At 34.4% G+C, this 18,507-nt stretch overlaps 3 protein-coding genes across 5 annotated transcripts; all 3 read left to right on the forward strand.

Moving 5' to 3' along the window:
- The first annotated feature begins 642 nt into the window (after positions 1–642).
- Positions 643–5,988, forward strand: LOC107779198 (uncharacterized). Of its 3 annotated transcripts, none has more exons than XM_016599567.2 (5): positions 643–767; positions 1,870–2,058; positions 4,441–4,539; positions 4,615–4,766; positions 5,404–5,988. In XM_016599567.2, the coding sequence occupies exons 2-5, from the start codon at positions 1,888–1,890 to the stop codon at positions 5,789–5,791; spliced, it is 810 nt and encodes a 269-aa protein (XP_016455053.1). In that variant the 5' UTR covers positions 643–767; positions 1,870–1,887; the 3' UTR covers positions 5,792–5,988. The 3 variants fall into 3 exon arrangements, with proteins under 3 accessions (XP_016455053.1, XP_016455055.1, XP_016455054.1); XM_016599569.2 differs by having other exon boundaries at positions 647–767; positions 1,886–2,058; XM_016599568.2 differs by having other exon boundaries at positions 651–767; positions 1,873–2,058.
- An 887-nt stretch (positions 5,989–6,875) lies between these two features.
- LOC107779199 (26S proteasome regulatory subunit 4 homolog A) lies at positions 6,876–10,683 on the forward strand. Its single transcript, XM_016599570.2, has 6 exons — positions 6,876–7,453; positions 8,143–8,388; positions 8,833–9,002; positions 9,072–9,288; positions 9,423–9,563; positions 10,434–10,683. Exons 1-6 carry the CDS (start codon positions 6,977–6,979, stop codon positions 10,515–10,517), a joined length of 1,335 nt encoding a protein of 444 aa, XP_016455056.1. The 5' UTR covers positions 6,876–6,976; the 3' UTR covers positions 10,518–10,683.
- Positions 10,684–12,947: 2,264 nt separating this feature from the next.
- LOC107779200 (uncharacterized) lies at positions 12,948–17,932 on the forward strand. The gene is made up of 3 exons (XM_016599572.2): positions 12,948–13,064; positions 16,260–16,409; positions 17,493–17,932. The coding sequence occupies exons 1-3, from the start codon at positions 13,002–13,004 to the stop codon at positions 17,697–17,699; spliced, it is 420 nt and encodes a 139-aa protein (XP_016455058.1). The 5' UTR covers positions 12,948–13,001; the 3' UTR covers positions 17,700–17,932.
- Positions 17,933–18,507: the final 575 nt, after the last annotated feature.

An 18,507-nucleotide genomic window follows, 5' to 3' on the forward strand; every position in this document is an offset into this window, starting at 1 on the left:
ACCGATTCAAACTCTATCACTAAGTGCAAAAGCATAGAGAGGTGGAAACAAAAAGGAAAGAGAAAGGCAAAAATAGGTTTAATATGATTCGTTAAATATATTCACGAACAGTTCTGGTCCTTTAAATTAAATTTGTAAAAGGTAATACTTTTGTCTCCGTCAAATATTTAACGAACTCTTGTTGTTAGATTAAATAGGAAATGTAAAAAAAAAATTAATCAGAAAGGCGAAGAAAAGTTTCATCAAATTTTACAGACCTGCAATATTCAAAATTGCACTAGACGCTAGAAAATAGATTTAAAAAAAGTAGAAACTGTATTAAAAAAACTATACTAAACTCAACAAATAGACCAAAAATAGAAGAAAGTTTAAAAAGTGTGCTTCAAAGTGTGAGCTCGTGTTAAAGATTTTTTTTTCCCACAGTTTTCGTTAAGAATAACAACCAACGTTTTTAAAATATTTGATGGAAACTGAAAGTGTGATCCCTTTTGTCAAACTTAGAGGATTAAAACTGCTCAAGTATATATATAAGGGATAATTTTGAACATATCACCAAACATAAGGACCAATTTTGTCATTTTCCCGAATAGACGAAGTCCAGTGGGTCGGGTTCTAATATACGGGTCTGCGTCTGAAGTTAGGAATTGACCCTTCTCTAGAAGTTAGAACTTTAGAACTCTGAAATCTGGAGTTAAGAGTTAACTGTAAACTCTGAGATTCTTCTGCAAACTTGGCTTCCATCTGTTCCTCAGACAGACTTTCAATCTGTAAGTCCTTCAGTTTTTTCTCTTTCTGAGAATTTTTCTTATAGTAGCCTTTATTACAGATCTCCATTATTAGTTTTTAGGATCTCTATTTCATTAAACTTTTTTTCCCTGCATTTTCCTGGTAATCTACGCTATTTTGTTTAATCTTCAAATTTTCATTTGATTTCTTTTTCCTATATGCATACACTTCCTTCTCTCTTCTTTTCTATTTTGTTTTACTTATTGCATCGGTAGTTGATTGGTAATTTAAATCAATGTGATTTGTGAAATAATTGTTTGATGAGTGTTTCCAGAAAAAGGCCGTTATGTAATCGGGTGATTTTTTTTAACAACAAAAGAGTTGCAAAATGTACGTGTAACCTGAGGAATTCTCCTTTTTCTGGTTTCTGAAGTTGCTATTAAGTGATGAATTCTCTCTTATCCTGCAGAAAAATTAGTAATGTAATTATAAGATGATAAATTTGCATGGAAATCCGTGTTCAGTCAAAACTAGATATGATAAGAAGATAAATTTAAGTGGGATGTGGTTTAAACGAAGTGATGGAGTCATTTTCTGGCGTGTATAAGTTTTATGCACTGATTAAAAGGAAACTAGGCAATTGCATGTGATTCTTTTTACAAACATTAATTATTAACCTTAAAATATGGAAAGCAGTCTTTTATAATAGGTCAAAATACACTGATGGTCTAAGAAAATCTTTACAGTGTTGGTGTATATAACTTAAATCTTTTTCTGGCTCTACAGACTTTTTGGACTACTTAGTCTTTGCCTGTCCTTTCTCTGAATATGTTCGTATTGAGGTTATGCACTTATTGGGGGGTGCCCTGAGGGTAGCATTTACTGATAAAAATGGCTAAAACGATTTTGGGTGGGATAAGTGAAGTTTCTGAATTGGGCTGGACAATCATCTTTGGTTTATGTCAAGCTTATAGCAAGAAAGAAATATGAGATACCGGGAATAATGAGCTGCCTGTCGGCATTGTTCTTGATGTTAGAAAATTGGGTTGGCCCTGTTTGGTAGTTTATACCTTAGACCTAATCAAGCAATCAGACAAATGAACTATGCTTATGTCGAGTTACTAACATTTGTCTTGATTAAAGAAGAATCCTTCTGCAGAAATGTATGATAACCTGGGAGCACAGTCTGGAATGCCAAGACCGCCTGTTAATCCACAGGCAAGTCCTTTTGGAAATGCATTCTCTGGTGGTAGCTCGGGATTCATTAGAAGTGGCCTAGGTGCTTATGGAGAAAAAATCCTTGGTTCCAGTTCTGAATATGTTCAAAGCAATGTAAGTTGTTTCATGGACTGGTCATATTTCTACATTTTGCTACTTACTAAGGAAGTTTTTTCTATAGATTGATCGTGAAGTTTTTGGTTTTTGAAAATACATTATGACATTAGATCAGCAAGGAAACAGTACTTCTCTTTGTTTTATTTTTGCATTGTTGTTTTTAGGTAGGTTAGTTCTACAACTTTTTGAAAATCAATAACTTTTAAATAGCATTTACAATTTTCCTTCACTTTGATGACACCATCTAACTGGCATTGTCACATAATAGAAAAGTGAGCTATGCATGATTAGCTTTAGAACTAAGTTGAACTTCAAAAGCCAGAAGATGTCACAGAATAGCAATTGAAGCTAGGTGAAGCTATTCCCATTCTTCAATTGTTAATCACATTCTTCATTTTTCAATTTACAAATCTGTCCTCAGTATGTCCTTTTCCTTATTCCTTGCTCCATAATTGAGCAGTAAACTCATAAGATTAACTTTAAAAAGAATAGAAAAAGAAAAATTATTTAGGGAGGAGACATAAATCCTACTCCCTCCGTTTCAATTTATATGAACTTATTTCATTTTTAGTTCGTGCCAAAAAAATATAATACCCCGTCATTTTTGGTCTAATTTAACCTTAAATATGGAAATAGAGCTTATGGATGAACCAAACTTTTGTTTGACTTGGAGGCCAAAAACGTGGCTGACAGTATATGAGGCCATCAATAGCCTTATAAATACCATTTACTTGATTAAGAATATATATATTGGACCAAACTTTAGATTAAATGAGGAAACAAGTGGGCCAACCCAGCTTCTCAGTGTTCTTTACTTTACAGAGCCTTAGAATGGCTTAAGGAAGAAAAAGGAAAAATTAAACCTCATTAGCTTTGGAATCAAATTAAGAAAAAGAAGCTGCGGAAGACTTGTTCCCGACGGCCGCGTTAAGTAGTAACAAAGAAGAACAATTGTTTGATCTGTTGCTTGGGTCATTATTATTTGAGGAGTTTGAGGATACATAATTGGCGTGAGCAGAGAACTAGAAAAGCTTGAAAATTTCTTTGCGCAATTCAACCAACAATCAGGTATATAGATATATAATCTTATCCCTATAGCGTGCCTTGGATTACATTAGGATTTGATGACCCCTTTCAATATTTGGAAACAACTTACCTTTATGCAATGATTTATAGTCACACATGTGTGCCTCATTTTACACCAAAAGTTCAAAAGTCTTCTCTTTTTCTTAAACTCCGTGCCCAGTCAAATAGGTTCACATATATTGAAACGAAGGCAGTATTATTTAGGTAGATAGATATTCATATTTAGTGGTAATAGTAGAATTTCTGTGGGAAGAGTAGCTCTGATGGACATATTGTTCTGGAGAAGCATGGAATGACTAATGTCAAGCCCCATTTACTCCAAATAAGAGAAGGAAAAGGAGGTCAAACGGAGAAGAAATAAAATATAATTTAGAACTGGAAAATTTTGGTACAGTCTTCTGAATTTGCTCTGTTACCATGAAGTTCACTAATTTCCTCAAGTGTGTTTAGTTGCTGTTGCAAAAAGTAAGTGTAAGTTGAAATAGGGAACTCCCATATTGGCTGAGCTTGGAAGGATACGTTGAGTACGATAGGGCATGGGGGTGGTATAGTATGGTATTCAGTAGGGGCAGGACTCGGGAGAAAGCTTGAAAGGGGTTATCAGTGATTTTGTCTACGCAATATAGTGGTGGAGTCTAGCTAAGCTAATTCAATTGGAGTGGAAATGACCAACATCCAATGATAAGTACTGAAGGTTTTGGTTCATTAGTGGGCTTGAGGGGAACGCTCGTATCGCAGGTATTGGTTGGCGACTACACAAAAGATTAGTCATCTTTGTTTCCTGGTACTAGGCTGAATCGGGTGTGCAAGTTATGTGAGTTTCAAAGAAAAAGCTTTGCCTTTACATGACAATTGTGTTCCAAACTTTCCTAAAAAAATAATTTAAGATTAGCCCTTGTTAATTAAGAAGAACAATTAGCCATTCATAATGAGGCATGGAAGTAAGGTTACGTACTTATCAATTTTTTTAAATATAAAATCGATGTTGTTATACAAATGATTTTCCTGTAGGCAGCCACAGAAAAATCCCCTTCGAAACAAAATTAAGCCAGATCGCCTTCCCCCTTCTCTTTGATATGGTGTAGCATTTACCCTTTTGTTAAAGTTCCCTAAACATTTCTTTGAAGCCGTACATAAGTAACGTTTTTATTGCCCAATACATTTTTCCATTCTGACTACTTCATCAAAAACATTTTCTGTCTGTGGACATTTTATTGCTGGATTATTTTGTTCAAGTGGTTTAGCTTATGTGTTGGAAATGGAATTCCTGTTAACAACTTCTCAATTGAACAGATAAGTAGGTATTTTTCCGATCCCCAGTACTACTTCCAAGTGAATGACCAGTACGTGAGAAACAAATTGAAAGTTGTTCTTTTCCCTTTTCTACACAGAGTAAGCTCTTGAAACCCTTGATCTTTCTCATTGTTGCGTTAGATCTCGATATTGTAACTTTTCATTTGTCTGTAGGGTCATTGGACAAGAATCACAGAGCCGGTAGGTGGCAGGCTATCCTATAAACCCCCTATCTATGACATAAATGCTCCTGATTTGTACATTCCATTCATGGCATTTGGTACCTACGTTGTTCTTGCTGGCTTATCACTGGGTCTCCAGGGAAGGTAAGCTTAGTGTTTCCTCAAACTTTCTAGGCTTTGGTCTCTTGGTGGTCAATACTAAGAAGTTTCTTTGATTCTTTACTGGCAAATTTGTGTGTCGAATTAGGCAAGTGGTTGCTTAGCTCATTTTTGTTTAAAGTGCCAATAGATGTCGCATGCTTGTACAGAAGAACAAAACTGCTGCTTAAACTGAACTTAATAGACATAGTTCGTTTCTTTGAGATATCTCTTCCTCTTATATTTAGATGTCCTAGTTTGTGAGGCATGGCTGTTGAATTTTATTGTATTTAAAATAGACGTGGATTGAAAAGTGAACATACGGTTAATTTTGAAGAATTAAAAATTCTTTTAACTATGGAAGTGGTTTCCATAGTATGGGGTTGAAAAAGATTTGGAGAATATGGAGAAAAACTTTTACCCTTTTAAGAGTGAGCAAACCAATCAGAGACTATCCAAAATAGGTAGGAGAATAAATTGGGTCGTAAGAGTGATATTTTGTAGTAGTGGTGGGATGCAGTTGGTAATGTGACTCGACTTCTAGGTATCATGTTGCAATACTATTGAAGTATGGAATGATTTCCACCATTGCTTCTTCATCCTTTTGTTTATGTTGATTCTGAATCTTTTCTTCTCTTGCCAGGTTTACCCCAGAAGTTCTAAACTGGCTGTTCATCAAGGGGTTGGTTGGTTGGTTTTTACAAGTTTCTTTGCTGAAGATGACATTGTTGTCACTGGGTAGTGGAGAGGCTCCTCTCCTTGATATCGTGTCATACTCTGGATATGCTTTCACAGGATTGTCCATAGCTCTTCTTGGAACAATTATATGGAGCCATTCTTACTACTTCTTGATGCCATGGACAAGCTTATGCATGGGAATATTCTTAGTGAAGACGATGAAGAGAGTTCTTTTCGCAGAAGTGAGGACTTATGATTCAAGCAGACATCATTACCTCCTCCTCTTCATTGCTCTAGCTCAGTTTCCACTTCTCTTTTGGCTTGGAAAGATAAGTCTCAATTGGTTCTTTTGAAAAAGAATAGTCATGCCCCACCACTAATATGGTTCAGCAGCTGTCTTCTGTGAAGTAATGTAAACAGTTTTGGTGTAGGATTTACACTGACATTGCAATGTAACGTTTACAGCGATTGTTTTCCTTTTGTTGTCTTTACAAGTTCTGTTTCAATTGACTCTAAAAGCTATTCACACATTAAAGATGATTGAGAAGAAGGTGACAATTCCGTAGAAGAAATTTCCAAAAGTTTTATGCAACGCTCTGTAGATTGTATGTTAATTTGAAGACAACCAACATTTCTTTAGTTTTTACTCAAAAAAAAAGATGTTTTTACCCACTCAATCAGAGACTCAACCATCTCTGATGAAATATAAATGGTCTCAACTTCATCGAATTATATTGAAATGAATCCACAAAGAAGGTTGACAATTTATCTATTCAGCCTAAGATCAATTGCTGGCGTAAATAATGTTTGTGGTGTAGGTGCAATTTAACTTGTAATAATAAATTGTTTATTTTAGTTTTCACCTAATTAATTTACTTATTATCAATAATACCTGTAATTATTTTTCATGATGGCATCGAGTTTTTCTAATTTCGATAAGGGGTTGTTTAATAGGATAACAAGTTATCTCGAGATTATAGTATGATGATTAAATAATGACGGAATTATTTAGTAAATATAATTCTATTGGAAGATGTTTGGATCATTGGACTAAAAATAGGATATACGATGTATAATATAAACATGTATTTAGTGTATAATAGATAAGTCGAGATAAAGTTTTATTTTTATTTTTAACTAGAATTGTTTAAAATACTTTGAGAAAGTGCCTTGGAGAAGAGCATCTTATCATTTTAATGTTATCCCGAGTTTATTATACTACAATGTGGGATAAAATAATACTGACATTGTGGGATTAATTTATTCCGAAATTACTAATTATAAATTTAACAATTCATCCAAATATAAGATAAAATAATCTTGCATTTAATCCCGAAATTATTATACCAAACGATGTGAGATAATTATAGATGTGAAACTCCATTCAAAATTAACCAAAAAAATAAAATAAAAACTCTATTCAAAATTACTCACGCGAATATCTATATCTTGGAAAGAAAGAAAAGCACAAACAAAAATCCGAAACCTATTTCGAAACCCCTTCCTCCACTCTCTCTTCTCAGTCACAGCTAAAAGTCATGGGTCAGGGAACACCCGGCGGACTTAACCGGCAACAGCCCGGCGACCGGAAGAACGACGGAGACAAGAAGGAGAAGAAGTTCGAACCAGCTGCACCACCGGCACGCGTCGGTCGGAAACAGCGCAAACAGAAAGGTTCCGAAGCAGCAGCTCGACTCCCAACGGTTACACCGTTAACAAAATGCAAACTCCGTCTCCTAAAGCTCGAGCGAATCAAGGATTACTTGTTAATGGAAGAGGAATTTGTGGCTAATCAGGAACGATTGAAACCTCAGGAAGAGAAAACGGAAGAGGATCGATCTAAAGTTGACGATCTACGTGGATCTCCGATGAGTGTAGGGAATTTGGAGGAACTTATTGATGAGAATCATGCTATTGTTTCGTCGTCGGTCGGACCGGAGTATTATGTTGGAATCTTATCGTTTGTTGATAAGGATCAGCTTGAACCTGGATGTGCTATTTTGATGCATAACAAGGTTTGTATTTTGTTTATTTTGTTGCTTTTTTTGGTAATATGTGATTGCCTCTTAGTTTTTAGGGTTTCACTAGTAGACTGAGGCGTTTGTACAATTTAGACCTAATACTGAGTAATTTTGTGATTCAGTTAGCTTTAAGTTCAAAAATTTAGGTAGGGTTATGGTTCTATAATTCTATTTGTTAAGTTCTGATATTTAGTTTTTTAGCTTTTAGTAAGTTTGGGATTTGGAATGTGGAAGCAATATGAAAAATTAAGTGACTGGAATTTATGTTTGGTATCACTGTATTGTAGGTGACTGATTAGTCATAATGCTAAAAGAATTCATTTAATCAGATTTTGTTACTTGTAAGGATAACTACGTAAGAGAGCTTCTAAGTTATTTTTATTAACAAGTTAGATGGTCAGTGATTTTGACTAGCTGTAACCTCCTTTATTAGCCAATTTACTCATTGTATTTAGACTCCAAATTTAGTGCCTTCTGTAGTACTTTTTGGGTAATTTATTTTTGATTTTTTATCTTGTTTGTTAGTTTGTTCAATTTGATAAGAGTTTCTCTGCAGGTTTATCAAAAAAAGCTGATAATTGTTCTCTGCAGATCTCTTCCTTTTATTCCTTTGAAGTAGTAGTAAAGTGAGTGTGTTAAGTCTGAGGGTGGGTCATTTTGACAATATATGTTTCCTCATTCAGGTTCTATCGGTTGTTGGGCTTCTACAAGATGACGTTGATCCAATGGTGTCTGTCATGAAGGTTGAGAAAGCTCCCTTGGAATCATATGCTGACATTGGTGGATTAGATGCCCAGATTCAGGAGATTAAAGAAGCGGTTGAGCTTCCTTTGACTCACCCTGAATTATATGAAGACATTGGTATTAAACCTCCTAAAGGGGTCATTCTGTATGGAGAGCCTGGCACAGGCAAAACCTTGCTTGCGAAGGTTTGTGAAATTTCTTTTTGTGTTTGCTGAGTTTAGAGATTTGGTTGAGCTTCCATTTTCACTTCCCTAGTTGGAATTAACAAGTCTTATAATGTAAGTGGAATTCTTGAAATTTGAAGTATATCTACTTCTTACAAGACTACCTGTGACTTGATGAGGGAAATGTGTAGCGAAGTTCGAATTTAGCAAGGTGGTTGTGGCACTTCACTATTTTGACTTTCGAGTGAAATAGATTCTGATACATTTCAATGTACATGTGCAAACAGTTGTACTCAACTAGTTATTAGGTGTTTTCTTATCTACTTCTGGAATCGAATGTCTCTCTAGTGCAAACAGTTGGAATCAACTTGTTATTGACCCTTTTTCCGTTACTTTTAGAATATGATGTTTCTCTAGCCCATAATATGAAAATACTCAAGCACTTTATTTAACCTTTTTGTTCAGGCAGTTGCAAACTCCACTTCAGCCACTTTCTTACGTGTTGTTGGAAGTGAATTGATCCAGAAGTATTTGGGCGATGGGCCTAAATTGGTCAGGGAACTCTTCAGAGTTGCTGATGATCTCTCACCTTCAATTGTCTTTATTGATGAAATTGATGCAGTCGGTACAAAAAGGTCTATTTCTGGCATCTGTTCTTGAGGTTGGAATTCGTGATGTGTGCTAATTAATGTGTTTGTTTTCAGGTATGATGCACACTCAGGTGGTGAAAGAGAGATTCAGAGGACTATGTTGGAACTGCTGAACCAGTTAGATGGCTTTGATTCCAGAGGAGATGTTAAGGTGATTCTTGCAACAAATAAAATTGAGAGCCTGGATCCCGCCCTTCTTCGGCCTGGTAGGATAGACAGGAAAATTGAGTTCCCTCTTCCAGATATTAAAACAAGGAGGCGCATTTTCCAGGTTTGTGCATTACAGTATTATTGTTTTGTAACCTTTTGACTTATAGAAAAGATTACTATTATTGGGAAACATACTTTGTGTGATGCTTCCTGGATTACATACCGTTTCGTGAAACATTTGTATGTGGTATGCAGATACACACAGCAAGGATGACTTTGGCTGATGATGTCAACTTGGAAGAATTTGTTATGACCAAGGATGAGTTTTCGGGAGCTGATATCAAGGCAATATGTACTGAAGCTGGATTACTCGCTTTAAGAGAGCGGCGTATGAAGGTGAGACGTAAAATGGGTAATCAGTTCAATTTATATTTCATGATAGGTAGGCATGCTCTAATATATGTCTAAAAAGCACCCCCCTCCGGGGGGTAGGGGATGGGTTGCATGTTTGATTCAATTTCAGATAACTTCTTTCTTTTGTTGGTATGACATGTCTATTTCGAGGTTTATTCATCATAGGCACGCAGTTCTGGGTTAGCAAATCCCACTTGAAATGAAATGCTCTTACTTTATTATTATTTTAAGCTTTGTGGAGTGGTGAGATGGAGTTTGATCTTATTTGCTCCTGAATAAGTGCATCCTCCGTCTTGTTATATGGTGTTATGTGCCCGAATATGTGCATTGTCCATCTTATTGTACTCATGCAGTTGGAAGAGTTGTGAAGATGGTCTGGAAAGACGAGGTTTATTGGTCAAGGAAATATAGACTGTAGATTGTAATTGATTCTTTAACATGTTCAGGATGTTGAAAAATGGAAGATATATTTGAGTTTCTTTTGGTATGTTGTAAATTGGACCATTAATTTTCTTTAGCATATTGATGTTATACTTCGTCAGCTTTGTGCTCTGCATATAAAATCCTTAACCTTAAAAACAAATCTTTGGCATATTGAAAGTTTAGTCTGGAAAAGTAAAAAGATTATGAGGAGAAGGGAAGATCAAATATCTAATTATAGTTGAATTGTGGTACTGTTCTTTACCAAGGCATAATATATTCAAAAATACATTTTAAATTTCCTGATCCTACTCCTGTTCTGTGGTCTGTGGTGGTCGCCAAAAATATCTGTTGTCTTTTCTCTGAAACTTTGGGGTTGATAGTTTACCTGGCGCTGTAGATTGTTGACACAAATGTATTCTATTTCTACAGGTTACTCATCCAGATTTCAAGAAGGCCAAAGACAAGGTCATGTTCAAGAAGAAAGAGGGAGTGCCAGAAGGACTTTACATGTAATCATAGTGTTTTACGTCTGTTCATCTTGTTCATGACTTTGATTACTCTGTTTTCAGTTAAACACTTTAGTTCTCTTTACCTATGTTGCCTTCTGATCTTCTGGCAAAAAACAAAATATTTCATTGAGAACATCTGGTTGGTTATGTCAGCCTCAATTTGCGCTTCATCCGTTTCAACATTAAATTATTGTGCTTTTCATCAGCCATTTTCATTGGGTGCTGAATCTGTTTTCGGTATCTAATTGGTTCCGAGTGCTTATAAAATAAGATAGCGTTCTGAACATTCCGAGGGGTATAAGCCAGTGCGCTTGACCATTCCGAGGGCAAAAGATACGTCGATTTGGAAATTGGAAGTGCTATTCTTCAGTACTTCCATCTGTTTTTAGAGTTGTCATAATTTTTAATTGGGTGCTTACAATGTTGAGGGCAAAAGATAGATACATTGCAAAGTCTTTCAAGTTTCCTTGTTGAGTTGTGCACTAGATTTGCTTTACATGGTTCGATGCCAAACAGAGATTGGAAAGAGAAACGGAAGAGATCTTTCCACTTAATCGCGAAACTATGTAAAAGGTCTAAACAATAGACCCTCGGTTCCCTCCCTCCAAAGATTCCCACTTTGTTCTTGGGGTGACTCGAACTCACAACCTCGTGGAGGGTGCTCACCACTAGAGCAATCCACTCTTGTCAAAGGTCCTAAAACATTAAGCTAAAATTTAAACAGAGTCACTAATGATATTAGTGGAAGTTTTTCACACAGCAGGTGTGGATTCGATTTCCATTCCCATTCCCATTCCCGTTTTCCTACCTGAATCCCCAATGTAATGCAAGATTCTATAGAAAAAAATTCAATACCGGTATTAATTAGTTTTCCAAGTAATTTCTCCATGCTGTATCTTACAGAGATTGTAATATGCAATGCACACGTTAAAGGAAGCCAATTAAGGCTGGGAAATTATTGACTATCTAATCTAATTTAGATTTTCTAATCAATAAGATGATAAAAGTGTATTGTTAAAATTTTGGTTTATTTTTTGATACCTCGTATATAGGGCCTTTTTGTCTTTTGCTTAACTTTCTTCTGTATAGAAACTGGCCAGAAAAACTTTAAAAAATGGCACCTCTTCGACAATATATATTCTATGCAGAAATGCATATGTCGATTAAGATTTGACTAGCATTGGACCTAAAATATACATTGAAAAAGGAATAGTGTGAATGTTGCAACCCCTTCATTATGTTACTATAATAACCTAAATTGGCCAACGAAGATCTGATTCAGCTCCTTTTATATAGAATGTATTTTATCATTGCAAGTAAAAAATAAAATTACCATAGGAGGTCTGTTCAGTTGATTTTCATACTATGAACATAATCTAACATAATATACAGTGTTAAAAGTATTCCAAAAAAGGACCAATTTTTTTGTATAAATAGACATTCCAAGACATACATGTTTGTACACAGAACGAGACAGACAGACAATACAGTAAAATGGCAAAGGGAAAGGTGAATGCTATTAACACATCTATTTTACTAATTGGATTTTTTTGTTTGGCTATTCTTTTGATTTCAAGTGAAGCAGCAGATGTGGTCTTTATAGGACAATGTTCTCAATTTCCAGATTGTAATGCAGCTTGTATTAAGGAAGGATATCAGAATGGCGTTTGTACTAAGATTGGTGCTGGGATTTTGGGTTGTTATTGTGCTGATCCTTAGTCAAATTACTTTTTAATTACTGCTATTTTATTGGTTCATGAATAATTTGTATTCTCCACAGTTTTTGGGCTGTTCCAAAATTCATATATTCAGTATGATCAATTAATATATACAAAGTCCTCTATATATATCCAATGAGTTCAATCTGTCAATTAATCCTTATCTTCTATGATTAATCCTTATTATGAACGTGGACTATTTCTCCTTTATATATATTTGAAATGCTAAAACAAGCAAAATGAATTTTGACAGAATAAATACCAAAAAACGAAAGATAAAGAATGGGGAATATCGAAAAAAACTTACTCACTTATATAGGAGTATGCATTTTACCACTAAGTATGGTTATTTAAAGTATATCTTACTATCTCATCAATTTTCACCTAACAATGATAAATTATTATTTGGTGTAAGTATCGGGTATGAGTAATAACCCGAAAAGAAGAAAGAGATTTGTCAACAGAAAAAAATTGTTCTAAATACTCGATTTATTTATGGTACTATTTATTTGGTTTCTTTTTCCAAAGAAGGGAAAAGAAAAAAGAAAAAAGAAGAAGACGAGAGGCATTAAAGTAGACAGTGATCCGTGTATTGCTCTTGTAAGTTCCTAACAATGGTTAGCTTAAAGGAATTTTTGTCAGCCATGAAAACAGAGAAAATATTGGCAATTTTTCCCTATTTATAACTCTACTAGAAAGTAGACTAGAAAAAGAACAGAAAAACCAAATCAATTTCAAGAAACAAACTCAAAAAATTCAATTAGAGAGATATGGCAAGCATGACGTCTGCTCTTAGTAGAGTTTTTGTTAGTGGAGCATTCAGACCTTTCCAGGTGCTTATTGTCTTCTTTTTTTTTGGGTTTTACGAATATAACTTGAATTTATGATCTATCTATTAGATGTAAATCCATATTAAAGTTTTTGAGAAGGTTGGAATTCGTTACAATCCTTCTCGTGATCATTGTTATTTAGTGCCATACGCGAGATTTTGTGCAAGCAATATCGAATTATTATTAAATTATAACTTGGTCCGAGCGTAAGTTTGCGGAGGTTCTAAAGCTTGTATTCGTGTTCCAAATATATATATATATAGCCGAAGTGATATCGATTGTGTAAAAGGTGGCCTTATTTTTAGGCTTTTTTATTTGTGAGCCTTGTTGGCACATTTGGAGCCTTTTATTTAAGGTCTTGTTGGCCAAATAAATGACCTTGTATTTTGAGAGGATGTTGCCAATTGTTGGCCAAGCATTTCTTTCTTCTCTTCCTATATAATGAGGACTCTCTACTCATTTGGAAACACACCAACAAGACTTGAGTATTCATTTCTTGTTTCTTCCTTTCTTCCTTTATTAAGAGTGTTTTGTATGAGAGTTAGTGTTGGGAAGCACTTGTGTGAACCCTTTCTTTGGAGTGATCTTGCGAGGTTATTCCCTTAGGGTATTTGGGATTAATTAGAGTATTTACTCTAATTTTGTACTCTCTTTTGACTCTTATTGTTATAGTAAATTGCCCTTCTCCGCTTGTGGACGTATGTCACTTTGACCGAACCACGTTAAATTTGTATCTTTTTTATCTACTTTAATTGTCGTTGTTATCAACTTCCATTGTCTTTGTTATTGCCATTATACAGTTGTTTGGCTATATACCGCACTACCCGGGTTCCTGATCCTAACAAATTGGTATCAGAGCCGGATCTAACCGGGTTAGTTTCAATAGCCAAAATGACTCTAACAAAGACCTATGTTGAGAAATTTGATCGAAGTGCAAACTTCGGAATGTGGCAATTAAAGATGGAAGCTATCCTAATTCAGGATGGCTTAGACTTGGCATTACAAGGAAAGGAGAAGAAGCCGGATAAAATGACGGATGAGGAGTTTGTAGTCATAGACAAAAGGGCAAAAGCATGTATCATTTTAAATCTCTCAAATGAGGTTTTACGTAAAGTTTCTGTAGAAACCACAGCCAAAGGCATGTGGGAAAAATTGAAAACCTTATATATGAAGAGGACGGTGGAAAATAGACTTTACCTGAAGCAGAAGCTTTATACAATTCGTATGGGTGAAGGTACCTCTATTCTCTCTCATCTTGACACCTTTGATTCCATTCTTATGGATTTGAGTAATATAGATGCTGAAATTAAAGATGATGATCAAGCCGTGTTACTGCTTTGTTCTCTACCCCCATCTTTTAAGCATATAAGAGATACTATGCTTTATACAAAGGATAATATCTCTTATAAGGATATTAAATCTATCTTAAAATCAAAAGAACAGATAGATAGTGATATTACTGGGGAAGCTAGTGGAACTCAAGCGGAAGTTGGCTTGTTTGTTAGGGACAAATCCGACTTCATATCCAGATACAATAATTTACAGTGTCATTATTGTCATAAGAAAGGTCGCAATATCTCAGAATGCTATAAACTGAAAAATAAAGAAAAGTATAAAGAAAGAAAAAATGAGCACAAAAATACTGACACCGTCGAAGCTAGTGTAGCAACTGATGAGATTGAGGGAACTATATTTTTAGCAACTGAAACTAGTTTCAGATTAGACAATGAGTGGATTTTAGATTTCGGTTGTTCATATCATATGTGTCCTAGCAGGGACTTGTTTTCTACATATGATTCAGTTGCAGGTGGAGTTGTCCAACTGGGTAACAATGTTACTTGCAACGTTATTGGCAAAGGTACAATTCGGTTCAGAATGCACGATGATGTGGTGAGAACTCTCACTGATGTTAGATATGTTCCTGAGTTGAAGAAAAATCTCATATCTTTGGGCACTTTAGAATCCCTAGGGTGCAAATTCGCTAGTGAAGGCGGAGTTTTAAAAGTTTTTCAAGATGCTCTTGTGATCATGAAAGCACACAGATCTGGTTCGTTGTATACTTTATTGGGCTTCACTGTTATAGGCCCTACTGCAGTTTCGGTATCAGACAACTTGTCTGATTTTGATGGCATTAAATTTTGACATATGCCCATTGGGGTTTTTGCGGAGAAGGTGAAGCAAATTTACTATATCAGTCAAAATTATGCCAAGGTGGAGATTTATAAAAGGTGGCCTTATTTTTAGGCTTTTTTATTTGTGAGCCTTGTTGGCACATTTGGAGCCTTTTATTTAAGGCCTTGTTGGCCAAATAAATGGCCTTGTATTTTGAGAGAATGTGGCTAATTGTTAGCCAAGCATTTCTTTCTTCTCTTCCTATATAATGAGGACTCTCTGCTCATTTGGAAACACACCAATAAGACTTGAGTTTTCATTTCTTGTTTCTTCCTTTCTTCCTTTATTAAGAGTGTTTTGTATGAGAGTTAGTGTTGGGAAGCACTTGTGTGAACCCTTTCTTTGGAGTGATCTTGTGAGGTTATTCCCTTAGGGTATTTGGGATTAATTAGAGTATTTACTCTAATTTTGTACTCTCTTTTGTACTCTTATTGTTATAGTAAATTATCTTTCTCCGCTTGTGGACGTAGGTCACTTTGACCGAACCACGTTAAATTTGTGTCTTCTTTATCTACTTTAATTGTCGTTGTTATCAACTTCCATTGTCTTTGTTATTGCCATTATACCGTTGTTAGGCTATATTCCGCACTACCCAGGTTCTCGATCCTAACAGATTGGATGACACTCTTGTACAAAGGTATCTCTGCCACATTATTGGTTGCTTCCACGATTTGAATCGGTGACTTATAAGCAGTAGCGGACCCGAAATTTTATGCAAGCGGGTTCAATCTTAGAAGTACATAACTTTAGTCGTAAAATAGTAGTTGTCAAGTGAGTTCAAATAAAATATTTATACAAAATTTACGCAGTTTTAATCCTAATTTATACATATACACAGTATTATTTTTTGATGAAGCGGCTTCAGTTGAACCCGCTTGCCACCACGTGCGCCCACCACTGCTTATAAATCACACGGAGATAACTTTACCGGCTCTGCCACGTTGCTATTAATAATTCATATCGCCATTAATAAGGTATTTCTTTTGTTTAAGCATTAATTAATGTGTAATACATGAATTTGTGCAGCGGACAACTAATCGTCACCTAGCAACGGCATTTAAAGATGAGGCTCAAAACTCAGTACGAAAGGGTGCAGACGCAATGAAGCAAGGGGCTGATGCCGCCAAGAGAGCCAGTCAAGAAGTTAAAAACGAGACTGCCTCGGCTGCTGACGAGGTAAGTTAAATTTATTTGCATGCAATGACTGACCCAAAATTTTATATAAGCGAATTTAGTAAATAAAGATATTAATTGATAATTGGAATATTACACGGCACAACAAGAGAGATTTATGCAACACTTTTTTTTCTTTTTGTTTTATAATGCTACCACAAAATGAAAATTTTATAAAAGTTGAGGTTGATACCTTTTTAAAAAAAATGTTGGGCAAACAATTTAAAAAATTTAAAACATTAATTTACTTTAACTCAAAATATTTAAATTTGATCTATTTAATCAAATAATTTTACCTCAGAGAATTTAAAGATTTGTTAAAATTAAATAAAGTATCGGAGAGAATTTACCTAAAATCTTATTTTGATAAAGTTGTATTTAAAAAAAAAAAGAAAGACAACAAGAAAAACAAATACATATAAACTAATAGAAACTAAGTATAATATAAGAGGACTTATAAAATAAACTAACAATTATCGTGTAACACAGTAAATAATTTAGCATAAACTAATTTAAGATTAACTAACAAAAAAATAATATCAGTTGTTTCAATTACATATTTTATCAAAATTTATGTAAGAACTTTCTAGATAATTTTGGTTTCTTGAAGTAATTAAATAGATGATATAATATAATTCTTACTATTTGATTTGAGTGAAAATATCAAATTTAAACTAAAATAGAAAACAAAGATTAGAAAAAGAAACACATTGAAGTAGGAGGGAAATAAACTAACGGACCTTTCTCAGCCAATTAATCAATCAATATTTGTTATCAACCAAAACTCTTTATAACATACTTGTTTGTTTCCATATATAGTCTTTTAACTACTATTATAAAGTGCTATTATAGAAAATATATATAATGATATAACATAAAAAATTGATTCCAAAAATAACTTGACTGTTACAGTAAAATATTGATATAAAGGATGTCTGTTATAAAAAGGTATAACTGTATCTAGTCACCTTTAATGCCATTTCTAATGATAAGATTATATAACATGTTATACTATAAGTATTACTTATCGTTTATAAATTATTTCAAGTTATCAATTAATACTTATTTTCGATGTGTGTATGAAAGGCAATAAGCAGGACGAAAGCAATGGGAGATAAGGTGGCAGACACAGCACAAGACGTGGCTGGAAAAGCAAAACACACAGCTCAACAAACATGGGATTCAGTTAAGGAAACCACACAAAAAATGAAAGATACAGTGAAGGGAAATGCTGAAGAATCCACAGAGATTATAAAGGAAAATGTTAATAAGAGCATGAACACCAAAAACTGAGTTAAACTCTCACTTTTCAATACACAGAGAGACATTATCTCTTTCTAATATTTTCTTCCTTTTTCTGATGTTTGAAAAAATTAAGATTTGTTTTTTCTTTAATTTTCAGTTAGCTGAAACCGTAGACAGATCAGAGTTTGCGAGTTTGATGTATTCGTGTAGTTGGAGATATATGACTCCTCTATGTTTGTTTCCTTGAGTATATGGTAAATATAGATTGATTAATTATTGCATTCTGATTCTTTTTTGTATGACTTCTTTTTCTTTTTAACCTATTAGAAAAGAATAACGATATATATATATATATATATAAAAACTATTTAACTCAAAATTTCTTATGTTAGCTATATTGATATATTTTTATAGCCGTAAGAATGTAATGATGTGTAAAATTGTGTTCTTCGAAGTACATTATACATTTTGAACTTAAAAAAAAAAACAGATATTTTGCTGTCCAAAAGAAATTGGAGGTGCGTGCATGGATGCCACGTGGCAAGAAAAGACTGTATGAGAAAGTCGAAGACGCTCACGCCCAGTGAATTTCATATTCTCCTTTAAATCAATTGACTTTACTGAAAATATGAATATAAAGATTTGATTGAAGGATGTTAAATGGTTTTAAGGATATGCGAATTAATTTTATACAAAATGATAAATTGGATTAAAACGAACAAATAGAAATACAGTAAGTTCAAACCACGCGGGGAGGATGTCTTCATCCTTAGTGAACTATTTGCCCTCGATCCAGGCTCACAATAGTCAATATTGATGAATAAAAGAAAAGCTTAGAATAACAGTGAAAATAATA

Source organism: Nicotiana tabacum, chromosome 22 (assembly GCF_000715075.1).
Source record: "Nicotiana tabacum cultivar K326 chromosome 22, ASM71507v2, whole genome shotgun sequence".
NCBI lineage: Eukaryota > Viridiplantae > Streptophyta > Magnoliopsida > Solanales > Solanaceae > Nicotiana > Nicotiana tabacum.

Bases quoted from the DNA above. Each gene is read 5' to 3' on its own strand.
- LOC107779198 (XM_016599567.2), top strand. From the start codon at position 1,888: ATGTATGATAACCTGGGAGCACAGTCTGGAATGCCAAGACCGCCTGTT. The intron at 2,059-4,440 runs GTAAGTTGTTTC...TCAATTGAACAG, and splicing joins CTGAATATGTTCAAAGCAAT to ATAAGTAGGTATTTTTCCGA. The intron at 4,540-4,614 runs GTAAGCTCTTGA...ATTTGTCTGTAG, and splicing joins TTTTCCCTTTTCTACACAGA to GGTCATTGGACAAGAATCAC.
- LOC107779199 (XM_016599570.2), top strand. From the start codon at position 6,977: ATGGGTCAGGGAACACCCGGCGGACTTAACCGGCAACAGCCCGGCGAC. The intron at 7,454-8,142 runs GTTTGTATTTTG...TTCCTCATTCAG, and splicing joins CTATTTTGATGCATAACAAG to GTTCTATCGGTTGTTGGGCT. The intron at 9,289-9,422 runs GTTTGTGCATTA...TGTGGTATGCAG, and splicing joins CAAGGAGGCGCATTTTCCAG to ATACACACAGCAAGGATGAC.
- LOC107779200 (XM_016599572.2), top strand. From the start codon at position 13,002: ATGGCAAGCATGACGTCTGCTCTTAGTAGAGTTTTTGTTAGTGGAGCA. The intron at 13,065-16,259 runs GTGCTTATTGTC...GAATTTGTGCAG, and splicing joins GAGCATTCAGACCTTTCCAG to CGGACAACTAATCGTCACCT. The intron at 16,410-17,492 runs GTAAGTTAAATT...TGTGTATGAAAG, and splicing joins CTGCCTCGGCTGCTGACGAG to GCAATAAGCAGGACGAAAGC.